Source organism: Sciurus carolinensis, chromosome 8 (genome assembly GCF_902686445.1).
Source record: "Sciurus carolinensis chromosome 8, mSciCar1.2, whole genome shotgun sequence".
Classification (NCBI taxonomy): Eukaryota; Metazoa; Chordata; class Mammalia; order Rodentia; family Sciuridae; genus Sciurus; species Sciurus carolinensis.
This window is the reverse complement of record NC_062220.1, coordinates 145,015,055-145,033,678: the sequence shown is the minus strand read 5'-3', so window position 1 is coordinate 145,033,678 and position 18,624 is coordinate 145,015,055. Positions and strand designations below refer to the sequence as shown.

Genomic DNA, 18,624 nt, shown 5'->3' with positions numbered 1-18,624 from the left:
TGAGTGCGGCGCGTCTTGGGGAGGCCAGACGGGTGCCTGCAACTCACCCAAGTAGCTCGGGGTCGACTCGGAAACCCCAGCGGACGGCTGCGAGGGGCGCGTGGAGTCGTGGGGTCACGAAGCCCGGCGGCCGGAGGGGCGACCCGGAGCACCTGCCGGGCACAGCGCGGGCGGCCGGCCGGCCGGCGGGGCTGCCCGGCGCGGGTGTCCCGGCGATGTGTGGCGCTGAAGCGGCGGCGGGAGCAGCGGCGGCGGCGGCGGCGGCGGCGGCGGCGGCGGCGGCGGCGGCCTCGGCTTCGGCTTCGGCTTCGCGTCGGTGCCGGCGGCGGAGGCGGAGGCGCAGGCTCCTGCTCAGCACCTGGCGAGCCCGGGCCTAAGCCGCGGCCCCGCGAAGCCCTTGCACAGCGCCTCGGGCCGAGGCCTTCCCCGCCTCACCCTGCCCCGGGAGCCTGCTTCCCCGGCCGGGGATGAGGCCGGGAGGCGACCGCGCGGGGCCCAGCACAAAGGCTTGTCCCCAGGGGCCGCCGCCTCCGCCGCTGCTGCCGCCAGCCTAGAGCCGCCCGCCGAAGCCGAGCCGGCGCCGGGCCGCTCATCCCCGCCGGTCCCCACTGGCGGCTGCTGCCCGGCTCCCCGAGGCCCAGGGGCCCGAGCTCCCAGCCCTCGGCTGCGAGGGGACCTGGCAGCAGCGCAGCCTCCGCCGCTCTTGGCTGCGGGCGCCCTGCGAAGCATGTCGGAAGAGAACGACATGGAGAAAGCCATCAAGGTAAACGGGAGCTGCCGACTCCTCCCTCGCCTTTTGCCGCGGCAGTCTCGGCTCCAGCCCGAGTGGAGAGAGGTGGGGGTGAGAGGTTTCCCGAACCTCGCTGACGGCCGCGGGCAGTGTGGTGTGCAGGGTGGGATGCCCGACTCCGCCCGCTTGCCCCTGGGCGCGGTTGGCACAGGCTAAGACGCGGGTGGCTGGCGTGGAGGGCCTGCGCTTCCCTCGCTGCCCGGCTGCCTCCAGCATTGCTTCCCATGGTCTGCAGCTGCGTCTGGCGAGTTGTCTTTTACCCACCCCTCGCGATGCTGCTGACAAAAAGCAGCCTCTTGGAAATCTGCAGTTCCTGAAGAAGCGCCTAACCTTCCTACAAAACCTGCCCTTTGGGGGAATAGGTTGTTCTTACTTTTCCGTGCTTTCTCCTCCCCTTACTTTTCTTCCCTAAGGAACATTGAGTTTATTTAGGAAGTACTATCCGTGTCCTGTGACTTAGTGCTGTTACCCAAGAGAAAAGCACATACCCGTAGGTGTGTTCTAAAATGACCCAAATAAAATGACAAGTTTTCTGAACCTACTTTTTAACTTTCCCCCCCTTAACAGGCAAGCTTCCCACACCAAAAGGTCTGTCATCTGTGTTGTCAACTGTAGCAGGAAATTAGTTATGTAAACTGAACACTGAAGCTAAACGTTTGATATTATCTTACAGTGTTAAGTCAACCCAGTGTATTGAGGAATTTCATTTCCCCTTGAGGGACAAGCATCTGTTGGCAGATTTGGGATCCCCCCTCATCCCCTCAAGATACTGTACTATATACAGTCACCGTTACTAGCAACTCTTTTTTCTTTTCTTTTGCTACCAGGGATTGAACCCAAGGGCACTTAACCAATGAGCCATATACCCAGTCCTTTTTAATATTTTATTTAGAAACAGGGTCTCTCTAAGTTGCTTAGGGCTTCATTATGTTGCTGAGGCTGACTTTGCACTCACCATCCTTATACCTGAGCTGCTGGATTTATAAGCCTTTGCCACCATGCCCAGCACCATCAACTATTTTTAAAAATGTAATCAAAAACTTTGAGATGTTTTTATAGAAATCGTATCATTCCAAAGCTATGTAATCTTTTTTTTTAAATATATTTTTTAGTTGTCAGTGGACCTTTATTTAGGTTTTATTTTTTTATATGGTGTGCTGAGGATCAAACCCAGGTCAATAAAAAAATGTATACATTAAGGAAGATAAAATTTTAAATAATAAATATGTACAAAAAGACTGCTTTGATAAATCCATTTTTTCTTTTGAAAGTTATGATTTGCTGCCGGAAATTATATGATTGGGTTGTGCACCAGATCATATGTGGTGGATTTTTATATTCAACTAGTATTTGCTTTTGTGTCAGGTGAGGCACAAGTGGTATAAGCTGTCCCTGCTCTCCTGGAACTTATGTTTTAAAGGGTATATTTAGGTAATAAACATTACTAGGTGTTTATAATTAAGAAATATAGAAAGGATGAGTAGTACTATTTTGAGTGGTCAGGAGTGACACTTGTTCTTACTCAGAAGGAAACGAGAGAGCAAGCCACCACTGTCTCAAGGAAGAATGTTACAAGCCCCAGGAATAGCAAGTACAAAGGTCCTGAAGTAGAAGTAGCCAATGTGATGTAGGAAGAACAAGGTGACTGGATTTAGTGGGGCAGTTTAGGTGGTATTTAGAGAGCAGTAATGGGAAGTGGAGCATGTAGGGCCTTGTAGGCCATTAGGAGGGGCCCTTTGGGAGAGTCTTGAGCAGAAGAGAGTCATAGTTACAGAGGACAGGTATACAAATGGGAGGCCATGTTAATGGTCGTTAACAGTTTCTCAAGTAGATCTAGGAGTTAAAATCCCAGCCTTGCCACTTATTAGCTGAGTGTCCTTGTGTAAGTTACTTTACTTCTCTGTCCCTTAGTTTCTTATCTGTAGAAAGGAAATAGAAGCACTCCCCAGCACATAGAAATATTTTGAGGATTAAATGGGCAGATGTCCCTAAAAATGTGCTTATAGTAATAACTATGAGTAAGAGCTCAGTGAGTATTAGCTCATACAAATTTAAGGGTAGTGTAGTTTTTTTTTTTTTTTTTCTTCACTTGTTGACTATTGCCCCACCTCTCTTAAACTTAAGAGTTTTACTAAAAGTACTTGACAGGCCATTGGTGAATCTTCCTATTAACCTGGGCCTATCAAACCAACACAATTTGGTGGAATTGTAAATATCCAGTTTGACAACCAGTACTAACTAGGATGCACTCTTTGGGAAGCAAGCCAACAGAACATCAAATCAGAGTCTTTAGGTCTGTTCTGTTGTGTTACCTTGTATTTATTTTGCTTTTTTGAGGCATTCATCAAATGGTGAGTACCGAGACCTGTGTAGTTCAGCTGAAAAAGCTATTTTCCTGAATTCTAAAGTTGCACTTGAACTTCTGTTGCCTGACTTGAGTGGACTGATTGGACTTTAAGATTTCATCCTATTACTCTTAAAATATTAGAACAGTACCAAATGTAGTACATGAGATGTAGTACATCTGAGGACTCTGTCTCTGTTCCCGTAGCCCCAAGACTTCACTCCTTCCAAGACTTCACTCCTTAACTGTACCTCAAGAATGAGCATCTTGGGATTATAGATTCTTATGTATTACCTACTGCTATATATAGTGAATTGTTAATATGTGATGAACTTAGTGAAAATTCATTACCTTAGTTTTAAAAATTATAAGATTTGCATATCATAAAATTCCAATGACTGTATTCATTCATCCCTTTTTAGAAAATTTAGAGTTCTTGAACCATATCAGAGTTCAGTTTAGAACATTTGCACCCTATGTAGGAAATTCCTTCTGCCTGTTTGTAGTTAGTCCTTGCTCCCATTTCTCATCCCAGATGACCACTTCTGTGCTCTGTGTTACTAGTTTGCTGCCTTTAGAAATTCCAAATTAATGAAATTTACAATTCTTGTGTGTTTGGCTTCATTTACTTAGCAGAACGCTTTGGAGGTTCACCTTTGTTAGCACATACTTTAGTATTTCATTCCTTCCTCTTGTCCTTTTTGTTGGTTGTTTTAAATCCATCCTCAGTTCTTAGACATTTAGATTGCTTCATTTTTAGCTGTTAGGAATAAAATGATAAAACTGTACACGTTTTTGTGTGACTATATGTTTTAATTTCTTCTGGATAGTCACCTTGGTGTGGAATTACTGGTTAGCATATTAAGTTTATGTTTAATTTTTAAAGAAACTGCTAAACTCTTTTCCAGAATGGTTGTGTCATTATTATACGTTTCCACCAGGAGTGTTTGAGGGTTCGGGTTCTTTGACCATTATAACAAATATTCAGCCTTGTAATTTTCTGGTTTTTTTTTTTTGTTTGTTTGTTTTGTTTGTTTGGTTTTTTTTTTGGGTGCTGGGGATTGAACCCAGGGCCTTGTGCTTGCAAGGCAAGCACTCTACCAACTGAGCTATCTCACCAGCCCCAATTTTCTGTTTTAACCATTCTGGTGGGTATGTGGTAGTATCTCATTGTGGTTTTAATTTACTTTTCTGAAATGACTGATAATGTTGGGCATCTTTTCCTGTGCTTATTTACCATTTGTGTATCTTTCCTGGTGGAAGATCTATTCAAATCTCTTGTGCATTTTAAAACCAGGTTGTCTTATTGAGTTGTAAGAGTTCTTTATATACTTTGAGTATAATACAGTTGAATATCTTTTTATATACCACTTTGTCATTTCTGAGTTTTTTTTTCTTGTAACTGTATTCAGATCTTTTTGCCCATTTTTTACTTGGGATGTTTGTCTTATTGAGTTTTTGGATTCTTTGTAAACTGAATAAAAGCCATTTTTCAGATATATGATTGACAGATATTTTCTACCAGTCTGTGCATATCTTACCACTTTTTTGTTGTACTTGTTTGAGTTGAACTTGTTGATTGAACCCAGGGCTTGTGCATGCTAGGTAAGCATTCTGCTACTGAACTGAATTCCTACCCTATCTTGTCACTTTTTAATGGTGTATTTAAAGAGCAAATTAATTTTGATGAAGCCTTATTTAGCAGGATTTTTCTTTTTATGGATTGTGTTTATCCATACACATAAGACTTCTTACCTAAGAAATCTTTGCTTAATCCAAGGTCACTATATTTTTCTCCTATATTTCCTCCTTCCCTTCTTTCCCTTTCTCTTCGCCCCTGCCCCTTTCCTCCTTTCTTTTTTCCTTTCCTTATCATGCTCAGGATCAAACCCAGGACCTCACGCACACCGGACAAGCACTCTGCCATTGAGCTATATGCCTGACTCCCTCACTTTTAATATGGATAGCCAGTTGTTCCAGGAGCAGTTATTCTAAAGATTCTCTTTTGCCCATTGAATTACCTTGCCACCTTTGCTGACAATCAGTTGATCATAAGTGTATACTTTTATTGGGTTGGGGTTGTAGCTTAGTGGTAGAGTGCTTACCTGGTGTGTGTGAGGCACTGGGTTGAAAAAAAAAAGGTATTGTGCCCATTTATAACTAAAAAATATTTTAAAAAATAAGTGCATACATTTATTTATGCATTCTCAGTTCTATTATGTTGATCAATATAATTTACTTCTGCCAGTATCACACTGATTTGATCACTGAAATATAGTAGGCTTTCAAATTGAGTAATATGAAAACCAGCTTTTTTATTTTCAAAATTGTGTTGGCTATTTGAGTTCTTTCTAACTCCAAATCAGTTTTTAATCAGCTTGTCAATTTCTACAAAAAAAGATTCCTTGGGATTTTGATGTTTATTTGGGGACAGCTGCCATCTGTCTATCTGTGAACATAGTATAGCTCTCTGTTTCTTTAGGACGTCTTCAGTTTCTTTTAGCAGTGGTTTTTATTTTTCAGAATGTAGATTTTGCACTTCTTTGGCAGTTTTATTCCTATTTTATTCTATGTGATACTAATAGAAGAATTTTTTAAAAATCTAATTTTTGGATTATTTGTTGCTAGTATATAGAAATATAGTTGATTTCTGTATGTCAGATTTTTTCCTCATAGATTCCTTAGGATTTTTTACCTCTAAAAATCACATCTTCATCAAATAAAGATAGTTTTACTTGTTCCTTTACAAGTAGATGGCCTTTGTCAAATTGAAGAAGTTTCCTTCTGTTCCTTTGTTGCTGAATTTTTGTCAGGAATGAGTGTTGTTTTTGTTAAATGCTTTTTCATCTATTTTGTTGATCTTATGATTTGGTTCTTAATTTGATATGAAGTGTCATTAATTGATTTTTGAGTTAGTAAGCTAATCTTGCATTCCTGGTATGATCTGTACTTAGACCCATTTATTCGTTTTCTTTTGAGGTGGTGTCTTTTACATTACCCAGGTTGGTCTTGAACTCATGGGCTCAAGCTATCCTTCCACCTCAGCCTCTTGAACAGATGGTACTACAGGCACATGTCACTGTACCCAGCTTTCACTTAGCATTGGTATATGTTTCTGGATTCATTTTGCAAATATTTTATTGAGAATTTTTGCATATTTATATTCATGAAAGATATAGGTCTATAATTTTCTTTGAGATGTCTGTGTCTAGTTTTGGTATGAGTATAATACTAACCTTATACAATTAGCTGGGAAATGAACCCTTTGCTGTTTCCTGGAAGAGTTTATGGAGGATTGATATCATTTCTTTAAATCAGTGGTTCTTGGTGGAGAGTGATTTTGCCTCTTGTGAGACATTTGGCCGTGTCTGGAGAAATTTGTGCTTGTCACCACTGGTAGGAGATGCTTTTGGCATTTACTGAGTAGAAGCGAGGAATGCTGCTGAACATCCTACCTCACAACACAGAACTGACTGGCTCAGGATTAAACCCTACTTTAAATGTTTGATAGACTTCACAACTGAAGCCATGTGTACTGGACCACTTTGTGGGAAGGTATTTAGTTATTCAATTAAAAAAATGTTATAGGTCTTTTCAAATTTGTTGTTTCTTCTTGAGTTAGTTTTGATAATTTATGTCTTTCTGGGAATGTGTCCATTTCATCAAGTGGTCTAATCCATTGGCATAAATTGTGTATAGTTTTCCCTTATAATCCTTTGCTTCCTGTAAGGTCAAATATGATGTTCCTTTTTTGGGTGTCATAAGTCTTGGTTGAAAATTGGACCTTTAGATAACACTTTGTACCAACCCTGAATTTTTGTTTCCCCACTATAGCTTGTTATATTTAGTAAATGCCTAGAATTAAACTGAAATGAATCTTCCCTGTGGTATGCTGATACGTCTGCTCAGTTTTATTTTTATTTTATTTTTTAATGATTTTGCATGCTTTTATTTTATCTGTTTATTTTTATGCAGTGCTAAAGATTGAATCCAGTGCCTCATACCTACTATGCAGGTGCTCTGCCACTAAGCCACAGCCCCAGCCCTCTGCTCAGTTTTTAAATTCTTAATTTCATTTATTAGCTAGACTTTTGGTGGGTTGCTTCTGTGGGTGTTTACCTTGGTTGTCAGCCTGTGATTTTGGCAGAGGTCTTCAAACACTTTGAGTTTCTGAGGTAGTTACTTTTTTTTTTTTTAATTTTTTTCCGATGTTGATAGACCTTTATTTATTTATTTTTTTTCATTTATATGTGGTACTGAAGAATTGAATCCAGTGCCTCGCACATGCTAGGCAAGTGCTCTACCACTGAGCCACAACCCCAGGCCAGGTTTTTACTGTTGATCCACTTGTGTGTCGTCTTGGAGAAACGCTCCAAGATTATATCTGATGCCAGGAGTGGAGGCACATGCCTGTAACCCCAGATACTTAGGAGGATGAAGCAGGAGGACAGCAAGTTTGAACCAGCCTGGGCAACTTTGTGAGATTCTGTCTCAAAATAAAGAGGTAGAGTGCCTTCCTAGCATGGGTGAGACCCTGGGTTCAGTCTCTAGTATCAGGGAGAAACAAAACAAAACAGATTACAACCAGCTCTGAGTTCTCCATGGGCTTTCAGTTTTCTCTGGCTTGCTCAAGTCTCATGAGCCCATGTGTAGTTTCCCAGTCAGTCCAGGTTGTGTGGAGAGCTTGTCCTGGCCTTCTCATTTAATCTCTGTATGTTCTGTGTGCCTAACAAGGACCACTGTCTTGGGGTTAGCAAAGCTCTCCATTCCCACCAACACAGACCATTTAGTTGGCGGAATCATGAATTTTTTTCCTACTTCAAACTGAGTCCACACCCTAGAGCAGCAAAATCACTAATTTTCCTAGCCAGCTCCATGCTGGGAAAACTAGCATTATCACCAACCGATTGTGCTTTGGGCAGTGGGAATCAAAGGGAAGGGGATTGCGGGAACCCAGGCTGGAAGGTGGTTTTTATGTGAACCCCTAGAGAAGTTTTAAGAATATGTGCTGCTCAGTTTGTTTAGTTTACATTGTCATGAAGTCATTGTTTTTGACAGTTTTGCCTGATTTTAAATATGTTCTTTGTGGCAAGAAATTGCCTACTTTTTCATACTGTGAGCACAAGAATTTCCCTTTTTCTTCACTGCTGAACTTCAGAGGATGCGTAAGGTTCACATCAGATAGAGACAAAAGTGGGAATAGGATACCAATGTCCAGCCTCCATCCCAAACCCTGTTGTGTTAGAATCTCGTGTGAAGGACCTTGGCATTGGGTAGTTTAAAAAAAAAAAAAAAATTCTCAGGTGATTGTGATGGGCAATTACTGTTGAGAACCAAGGTCTAGAACATGGTCTGGAAATGGGAGCTTTTTCTGTAAAGGGTCACATAGGAAGTGTTTTCGGTCTCGTGTGTTCATAGGGTCTCTTTTTCACAGTTCTTTAGCTCTACAGTTGCAGGGTGAAAGCAACCATAGATGACTGAAGTAGTCCGTGTGTCAGTGACTTTTTTATAAAAACAGGCAGTGACTGAATTTTCCTGAGGGTCGTAATTTGCTGACCCCTGGCCTAGGAGCATTCTCCAAAGTTACTTCACTTCAGATGTCTATATTCATGTTAATTTAAGGTAGTGAAAATGTTTCTTAGTAAAACCTAGCTAATATGTTTGTCATTGATGTTTTTAAAGGATTAGTCCTTGATTTCCTTTAGTAAGGTGATTTCCTTTAGTAATTGTTATTTTGTTTTTGGTACTAGGGATTGAGCTGGGGAACTCTACCAACTGATATATATCCCCAGTACCCCCTCTTTTTAAAAAAATTTTGAGGTGGGTCTTGCTAAGTTTCTGAGACTGGCCTCAAACTTAACATCCTCCTACTTCCTACCTCAGCCTCCTGAGCACTGAGCCTGGCCAGTAAAGTGTTTTAATTGATCCATACTTTTCTGTCTTTTCCTTTGTTACTCAAATATGTGAGAAAATGTACCATCTACACACAGTCTGGTTGAGAGGTGTGATTGTGTCGGCTTAATGAAATCTTTGCATTGACTTGTGTTTATGGCACCATCAACAAAGATGCATGAATTAGATCTGGGGCAGACAGGATGTGTACGAAAAGTGGAGTTCAGTAATCAGGAATATAAAGAGGCCTGGCAGTGCTTGTTTTACTGCTACCAGATGAGTGTCAAAACTCCAGTCTCCAAGTTGAGCTTTCCTGGCTTCAGGGAGAGCACCAATTGTGTGAAATTGGTCTAACAACTTATTTTCACTCCCCCAACTTGAACAACTGTTTAAGAATAGGTCTCTATGGCACAGCAATACCTGACAGTCTTTCTGCAATCATAGAAAATACACTTGAGTAATTGCTTTTATTTTGTGGTGCTGTGGACTGAACCCAGGTTCTTGCACATGCTAGACAGGCACCCTACCACGTATCTATAGCCCTGTTTGGAAAGAACCTCTCCCCCCATTTTGAAAAAACATTGTCTACTCAAATAGACCTTGTAGATGAGCTGAATAATTTCTTTTGATTCCAAAATCTGTGCCTTTCTGGAAATCAATGACTATGAATCATTTAAACTAAAATGTGTAATTATAAAACCCTATAAGTTCCTCTTAGAGAATGAGATGTTGAGTCATAATTCTCTTGTCCCACCTCTGCTTAATTATTCAGCTTTTTTAGTTGGGGAATCATTCTCTGCCATCTCCCTTTTCAATTTTAATAGGAAACCTCCATTTTGGAAGAATACAATATCAATTGGACTCAGAAGCTGGGAGCTGGAATCAGTGGTCCAGTTAGGTAAGAAACCCGTGTGAGAATTGTGACAAATGTTGTTCTGAGCAGGACCATTTGAAATGTGCCTTGAATTAGAAGTATCAGGTGTGCCAGATTTGAGCGATGACCTTAATTTTACAAGTAGAGAATTTTTTGGTGCTGAGATGGGTTCTCAGGCATGCTAAGCACATGCTCTACCACTGACCTCACTCCCAGCTTCTACTTGAGGTTTTTTCTTTTTTTCAGGGTCAAGGATTGAACCCAGGGCCTTGGGCATGCTAGGCAAGCACCCTGCCACTGAGCTAAACCAACTCCTTGACGTTAGGTTTTTCCCTCATGCATCTAGAAATAAAGTTAAGTGACATCCTGTGTAATTCAGAATCATTTAAGATGTGGAGATTGTGGGCCACTGTGAGAGTTGTTTGTAGCCAGCAGAGGCCATTATTTCTTCATTGACTCATTGTGGCAAGTAGATGTCACATATTCAGGAGTTGTGACCTGAGCATGGACAGCCGGGAAGAGGAGTGAGATGCTTCTCTGCCTTCCCCATACTGCCCTGGGGGCAAGGTTGTTCTGATGCATCTGACATAGCCTTGATTAGAAGTACAATTTCCAAAGAACAGACTTGTAAATTAATATGCTCTGTAATGTAGATGATCGCTGGTTGTTTTTTTTTTTTTTCCCCTCTGCAAATCTAGAGTCTGTGTGAAGAAATCTACCCAAGAACGGTTTGCACTGAAAATTCTTCTTGATCGTCCAAAAGCTAGAAATGAGGTATGGTTTTATATTGCCTTGACTTGCCTTGAAGTGCCTAAGAATTGTTCTTTTACAATCAAGGCAGCTTCCTGGAGAGAATACAGATACAAGAAGCATTTTATGTCCATACTTAACCTTCTGCCCTATTCCTGTTATCATAAAGTTACACTAGATCTGTCCACTTGGAGGCTGTTAATAGAGTCTTTTTTCTTCTAATCACCCTGACATATTCAATTTACTTCAGTTTTTGCTTATTGAAAATGGTGCTTGAAGGATGATAAAATAAGATGAGGAAGGACCAGGTGAATGTTATATAGAAAAGTGATGCTGCAAGAAGACCCTGAGGCTGTTCCCAGTTTTTGTAAAGACACATTGGTTTTAAATTATCTGAATGCAGTGATAATGTGCTATTAACATGTGCAGTGAAGGATTTACTCTTTGCTTAGAGAGATAGGAGTGTTTTCTGGAATGAGTTATTTGCCAAATTTTTCATTTGCTAATAGGATGGTAGAAAGTAAGTCTGATAGTGAGATTTTACTTATGGAAAGAACATTAAGGAGATAATCTGTGAAAACACTAGTTTTTTACATCATTCTAGGTGATAAGCCTTTTTATTAAAATAGGCTTATCCCTTATACCCAGTGTGGTCAGTTTTTGGTGGGAAGTTTGGAGAGAAAATGTTGGCATCCCTTTGCACAGAAACATTTCCTCTGTTCTCTTTAAGGTACGCCTGCACATGATGTGTGCCATACACCCAAATATAGTTCAGATTATTGAAGTGTTTGCTAACAGTGTACAGTTTCCTCATGAGTCCTGTCCCAGGTAAGACAACACAGGATCATCATCACGTGTCCATATGTAGGCCAAGGTGTAGCAGAGTCTTCCATTCTTTTATGCATTCTTTCCCCTCCCTTGGTCCTTTTCTTCCCCACCCCCTTTGAATTTTGGGAAAATATCAAACATTTTCAATAGCAGACAGAATTATAATGGATGCCCAAGTAGTCATCCCTTAGCCTCAACAATGATCGTCTCAGAGGCAATCTTCTTGCATCTACTGCCTACTCTTAACAGCCCCCCTGATTATTTCAGTTTCTTTCTTTTTTTTAAAGAAAGCATTTAATGTGGAATTTCTACAGATTGTATTTTTAATCAGTGAAAGAGCCCTAAATGTTGTTCTAGGCAAAGTCATAGACACTGATATAGCAAAAAGCCCTGTTGCTTAGTAGGACTTACCCTTGAGGGAGAAATAAACAGAATTCCTTTAGCTGCCAAATGTTTGGCAAAACATATTGGGTGACATTCTGAGTCTCTTGGGAATTCATTGGGGAAACCTATACGTAAATCCATCCTCATAACAATATGGTAGGCACCCAGGAGAGGCATCCGTGGAACATTCTGAACTTTATAAAAGGAGGGGTGCTGTCTCGGAGGCTGTGTGAGGTGAAGGCCAGGGCTTGAAAGGAGGGTAGGCATTTTACAGGTGGAGAATGAAGACGAAGTTTTAAAAACAAATGGAAAATCAAGTGGTTATTTTTCACAACTGTGCTCTGTTGGTGAAAGCATTTGGATGGAAGCTGGAAGCATTTATATCAAAGGATGGTAACAAAAATTCATGGTTTTGGTTTTTTTTTGTGTGTGGTTTTTTTTTTTTTTTTTTTTTTTTCTTTTTTTTTTTGGCTTTTGGTTTTTATTATTTTTTATACCTAAGATTTTTTGCTCTTATTTAGTAGTTGTGTTACCCTGGACTTAGGAAGTGGTTATACACTTTGTAGATGAGATCCTTTTAGGTCAGTTTTTTATGTTTCAAGGGTATTTTTCTTTGTTTTTTGTGTTTTTGTTTTTTTGTTTTTTTTTTTTTTTTTTTTTTTGTTTTGTTTTGTTTTGTTTTTTTTGTTTTTGTTTTTTTTTTTAACTTAACAAAATCAAATGCTTTCAAACAGGGCTCGACTCTTAATTGTAATGGAGATGATGGAAGGGGGAGAGCTATTTCACAGAATCAGCCAGCACCGGCACTTTACAGAGAAGCAAGCCAGCCAAGTAACAAAGCAGGCAAGTTAACCCCGGGTACCAATCAAACTGCCAACAAAGTTGGTTAACAAGCACAATTCATTAGGGCAAATAAAAGAAAGCTTAAAGAAAAGCTCTATTTGACTTCACATTGCCTGCTTTGTTATGTAATCAGAAAGAATATCTTAACAGGAGAAATGTGACCCCTTTTATTCTTTGGGGGGAGGACTGGATTCTTAATTGTTGTCAGTGTTTCCCTGAGGCCTTTTGTAAGATTTAAGTAAACTCTGAAAGGAAGATAATTTACCTCCTTTATCTGCTTTCAGTATCATTGGCTATGTAGCTTCCAAACACTATTATTGGACTTTGAGTTCAAATGCTGTTGATACCACCTGAAGATCGGATGGTAAAAATCAGTTCTAAGTGGTACAGAAAATGCTTCCTGCACTTGAGTCAGCTTCCTCCCATTTCTGCAAATTTTAATAGTGTTCTAAGATCTTTGTAATTCTGGGTCATTCTTAGTTATTTTCTTTATCTTGACATCACATTTTATTACTATAGAAATGTATTATGTCACAAACAATACTAGGAATCTAACTGGTACTAACCTCTTCTGGAGGTGAAAAGCTTAAAGCTCAAGGTCTATCTTCAGACAGGCAAGCAGGGCAAAGCAAAGCAGGAAGCACAGTCTAATTAGGCTTTAATGAAAAGTGCTTCCAAATTTTCTATGAGCATTTTGCAAGCATTTTTGGAACTGATATTTGGATTGCTGAAAATTCCACATAGAATTGAAGAACAATAGAATCTATTCTTTGTTCTTAAAATTACAACTTTTATTTTTCAATATTAGGACTAAAGGATGATCTCTGAAAGTCTTCTGTAAAACAAAAACCCCTCAAGTTCACACAAACAGACAACATTTTCAACAAGTAAGATAAGCAATTTGGAACATCAGTTGGAAAAAACGGCCAGCTGGTTTGAAGGCAGAGCTTGCCATTCAGCTCCTTAGTGTGCAGCTCTCCCAAGCTGGGTCCTGCTGCTGCCCTGCTAGGGAAACCCGTGCCTGCTGAAGATTGCCCAGCTCAGTGTTTCCTCTGTAGTGCCTGTTACACCTAAGATGAATAAAAATGGGAACATTTCATTTTTTTCATTTCTTACAGGATGTAACCATCAGTTTATTCTGACAAAGAATTGTTTTACTGGCATGTTTTTCTTTTGGTCTAGCAAAATACAGGTTGCAGTTAAACTAAGCTTAATTCATTTCTGTTTCTTGGTACCCCAAGCCTTTCTTAATTTCTACTTTGAAATGGAAACTGACCACAGTTTTAATTGACTTTAATGAAGGATTGTTTTTAAGCACTCTCTTTCTCTACACCAGGGACATTAAAGATTGTTCTTTTCTAAGAGGCGGCTGCTCCACTGTGTCCTTTTTCAGATAGCTCTGGCTCTACAGCACTGTCACTTGTTAAATATTGCGCACAGAGACCTCAAACCTGAAAATCTGCTTTTCAAGGATAACTCTTTGGTGAGAAAACTTGCTTTTCTGCATTTTAGTGCTTCTACTCTTTTTTTTTTTTTTTTTTTTTTTGCAGTACTGGGGATTGAACCCAGGGCCTTGTGCTTGCCAGGCAAGCACTCTACCAAGTGCTTCTACTCTTAACATAACTCAGGAGTGGGTATGTCTGTGTTTGGGGTGCTCCTAATCCATGGCAAAGAGGCTTTAGGACAAAGTGCTTCTGACAGTTATCTCTTCCTCTTGTTCTGTTGGAGGAGGAAGGCAGAGAGGAATTGTGCCATACTGCTGGCATGAGTAATTTTGGATGATACCAATATGTGTTTGTAGGACTTATGGTTTTGGATATTATTTAGAGGGTCTTTGGGAAGGGGCAGGGGTTTGTATGCTATTATCTATAACCTTGAAAATTTCAACAGTTTCATTTGTTGTTAACTCTGATAAGGTGTGTGTTTCCCTTCAGTCCTGCCCCTTTGTCCCCTACACCATATCCCATACATGAGTTGCTCTGGCTATCATAGAGCATAGGGCCGATGTTCGGAGTGAAGCAGCATCCTGGACTGATGACAGGTGGTGGGCTCACAGAGCGAGGGGGGCAGTAGGCTAAGCCCTGGGTTTTATTTATTTATTTATTTTTATTTTTTTTTCCCTTCCCCCCCTCCCCTCCCACCCTTCCCCTCCATCTATACAGTCCTTCCTTCCTCCATTCCTGCCCCCCTCCCTAAACCCAACTAAGCCCTGGGTTTTAGAGCTGCCTTCCTAAGTTATAAAGCAGGCTAACTAGGTGAGTAGGAAGAAATTCCTTTTTTCTGTATTACTAAGAATAATCCCTGAATATGAATCATTGTCTCCAGAACTGGATACATGTTATATACTGGCTCAGGTCTCATCCAGAAACCTGTAAGGGCTCAGGGTAACATGTCTGGACCTGAATTTTCCTCTTTTCTTTCTTTTTTTAGTTGTAGATGGACACAATGCCTTTATTTATTTATTTTTATGTGGTGTTGGGGATCAAACCCCCTCATACGTGCCAGGCGAGCTCTATCACTGAGCTACAGCCCCAGCCCTGAATTTTCCTTTAATGTTTACAGAGAACTCTGGTGCAGTGATACCCATTTTTTTTTTTTTTTTTTTTTTTTAAATTTCAGGATGCTCCAGTGAAACTGTGTGATTTTGGATTTGCTAAAATTGACCAAGGTGACTTGATGACACCCCAGTTCACCCCTTATTACGTAGCACCTCAGGTAAGCGTGTGCTCTTCCTTCCCTATTATGTGTTACTAAGCTGCCTATAGACTTATGTCCCTTCTGTTCTACAGCACAAGTAGGCATGTGCTGCAGACCTCAGCTTCAGGCACCTACAGATGGCTTTGCTTGGTTTAGATACTTCATTCTTTTAAAATTAACTTTTACTGAGATTGATTTAGAGGTATGATCTGTATACAATAAAATACTGTGGTCCCCATTATCTCTGGGGAATATATTCCAGAACCTCCAGTGGATGCCTAAAATCACTATATATACTGTGTTTTTTCCTGTACACACACACACACACACACACCCCTTTGATAAACATTCACCTTTTCACTTAAAGGAAGCACTTTATGGCTTCTCTTTGACATATCTGAATTGCCAGCATCACTACTCTTACCCTTAGTGGCTGTTATGTAAAATAAGGGTTATTTGAACACAAGCACTGCAGTACTGAAATAGTTGATCTGGTAACCAAGCTTGCTACTAAGTTTCTCTAACAGGCGAATGGACAGTAGGTAGGTGTGGATGTGCTGGACAAAGGAATGATTCATGTAGCAGGCAGGTTCAAGCAAATGGCCCAAGACAGAGCAAGATTTCATCACGTTTCAGAACTGTGCACAATTTAAAATTCATGAATTATTTCTGGAATTTCCCATTTAATATTTTTGGACTGCGGTTAACCTCAGGTAACTGACATTGCAGAAAATGAAAACACAGATAAGGGAGACTACTGTACTCTTACTTTAGGTATAGTTTGATGAATTTTGACAAATACATATTCCATTTGACCACCACCACAATGAAGATTTCCATGTAACACTTTTCTATTACTTCACAAATGACTTTGTGCCCTTGTGCACTGAATGCCCTGCATTAACCTTGGCCCCATGTAACCACTGTTCTGCTTTCTGTCATCTGTTATGCCTGTTGTCGTATTTCATAAAAATAGAATCATGGACTTTTCATGGTTGACTTTTTTTTGCTTGGCATGTTTTGGAGATTGATTTGTGTTGCTGTCCATATCAGTGGTTAGTTCCTTTTTTATTGTAAGTTCATGGTAGGGCCAGACTACATTTGTTTTTGTATGCAAGGATTGATGGCCATTTTGGATTGTTTCCTGTTTTGGGCTATTATGACTAAAGCTGCTAGGAACATTCATTTGTAGGTTTGGGGAGCCACAGTTTTCTAACCCTGAGTATTTTTAACAGTTTTTCAGTACTGAGGATTGGACCTAGGGCCTTATACATGCTAGGCAGGAGCTCTACCACTGAGCGACATCCTCAGCCCTTAATTCTTTTTAATTTTGAAACAGAATCTTTCTAGTAGCCCAGGCTGGACTCAAGCTTGCTCCTACTTCAGCCTCCTGAGTAGCTGTGATTACAGGCATCTGCCACCACACCTGGATTTTGGGGAGCTACTTTGATTATAACTAATTCACTTCTTTTTATTGTTGAGAAGATTGATTGTTACATGGTATTACCATGATTGGTTTTTCCATTCATCTATTGATGGACATTTTTTTCCCATTTTCTTGCTGTTACAAAAAAAGCTGTTATAATGTGTATAGTTTTCTTTCTTTTTCTCTCGAGCAAATCCATAGAAGTGGAATGGCAAGATCATGTAGTAGGTGTATGGTTAACTTGTTTAGAAACTACCAAATTGACCAGGCACCATGGCCACACATCTGTAATCCTAGCTGCTCAAGAGGTTGAAGTAGGAGGATGGCAAGTTGGAGGCCAGCCTGGGCAACTGCCTCAAAATAAAAATGTCAAAAGGTCTGGGGATGTAGTTCAGGGGTAGCATACTTACTTAGCATGCTCAAGTCCCTGGATTCAAGCTCCAGGAGTGCAAAAAAAAAAAAAAGGAAAGAAACGAAATTGTTTTTCAAAGTGACTGTATCATTTTACATTTCTACCAGCAATATGAAAGTTTTAAGTCTTCTGTATTCTCACCAGCATTAGTAATGGTGATTCTTTTTAATTTTAGCTACTTCGGTGGATATGAAGTATTATTTTGTGTGGTTTTAATTTACATTTCTCTAATAACTGAGGATGTTGAGCATCCTTTCTTATGCATTTTTTCCCTTCTCTATATTTGTTTCCTGAAGTATGTGTTCAATTCTTTTCTTTCTTTTTTTTTTTTTTTCTGTGGTGCTGGGGATTAGAATCCAGGGTCTTACGCATGCAAGGCATGCATTTTACCAACTGAGCTATATCCCCAGCCTTTTTTTCCCATTTTTTAAAAAAATTGTAAACAAATGGGATACATGTTGTTTCTCTGTTTGTACATGGCATAAAGGCATACCATTTGTGTAATCATAAATTTACAAGCACTCCCATTTTTTAAGTTGAGATTTTTGTTTTCTTCTTGTTTAATTTCAGTTATTTATATATCTTGGACATAAGTCCTTCATTAGATATATGCTTTGCAAAGGCTGCCTTCCAGTCTGTGGCTTATCTTTTCATTTTTTAGCTGTCTTTTGCAGAGCAGATTTAATTTGATGAAGACCAATTTATTTGAATTTTTTAATATCATATATTTTTGGTTTCCTATATAAAAACATTGTTTAACTCAAGATCACAAAAATTTTTTCCTATGTTTTCCTCTAGAAGTTTTATATAGTTTTAGGTTTTACATTTAGGTATATGATCCGTTTGAGTTAATTTTTGCATAATATATAAGGCTCAAATTCAAGTTCACGTTTTAACCTTCATTTGTTGCAAAGGTTGTCTTTGCTGTATTGTTTTTTAGTCTGTCAAAAATCAATTGAACAAGCCGGGTGTGCCACCACACACATGCCTATACAGTGACTCAGGATGATGAGGCAGGAGGATTGAAAGTTTGAGACCAGCCTCAGCAGCTTAGTTAGACAATGTCTCAAAATTTTAAAAAGGGCTGGGGCTGTAGCTTAGCACACCTCACACCATCACCGCCGCCCCCAGTTTAATCTCCAGTACTGCCCCCATCCCCAAATAGGTTGAACAGTTGAACACGTATGTGTGGGTTTATCGGGTTTGTTCCTGGATTCCCCGTTGATCTCATTATCTGTCTTTACTCCATTATTGCAATGTCTTGATTACTATAGATATATAATAATCCTTGAAATCAGGTAGTCTTAGTGCACTTCTTTTTCAGAGTTGTTTTGGCTGTTCCGATTTGTTTATATTTCCATATGAACTTTAGAATTCACTGTTA

General features: G+C 40.0%; 1 protein-coding gene across 5 annotated transcripts in view; it reads left to right on the top strand.

Annotated features, from left to right (window-relative positions):
• Window positions 1-29: 29 nt before the first annotated feature.
• Window positions 30-18,624, top strand: part of Mapkapk5 (MAPK activated protein kinase 5) — a 30,995-nt gene continuing 12,400 nt past the window's right edge. For 2 of the 5 annotated variants that reach the window (XM_047560324.1, XM_047560323.1), the window contains exons 1-7: window positions 33-763; window positions 9,851-9,924; window positions 10,599-10,674; window positions 11,381-11,478; window positions 12,597-12,705; window positions 14,099-14,188; window positions 15,325-15,420. In XM_047560324.1, the coding sequence (XP_047416280.1) occupies window positions 728-763; window positions 9,851-9,924; window positions 10,599-10,674; window positions 11,381-11,478; window positions 12,597-12,705; window positions 14,099-14,188; window positions 15,325-15,420 (579 nt within the window). In that variant the 5' untranslated portion in view covers window positions 33-727. Of the gene's footprint in view, window positions 764-9,850; window positions 9,925-10,598; window positions 10,675-11,380; window positions 11,479-12,596; window positions 12,706-14,098; window positions 14,189-15,324; window positions 15,421-18,624 lie in introns of all 5 variants that reach the window. The other 3 variants (XM_047560327.1, XM_047560325.1, XM_047560326.1) reach the window with 3 other exon arrangements.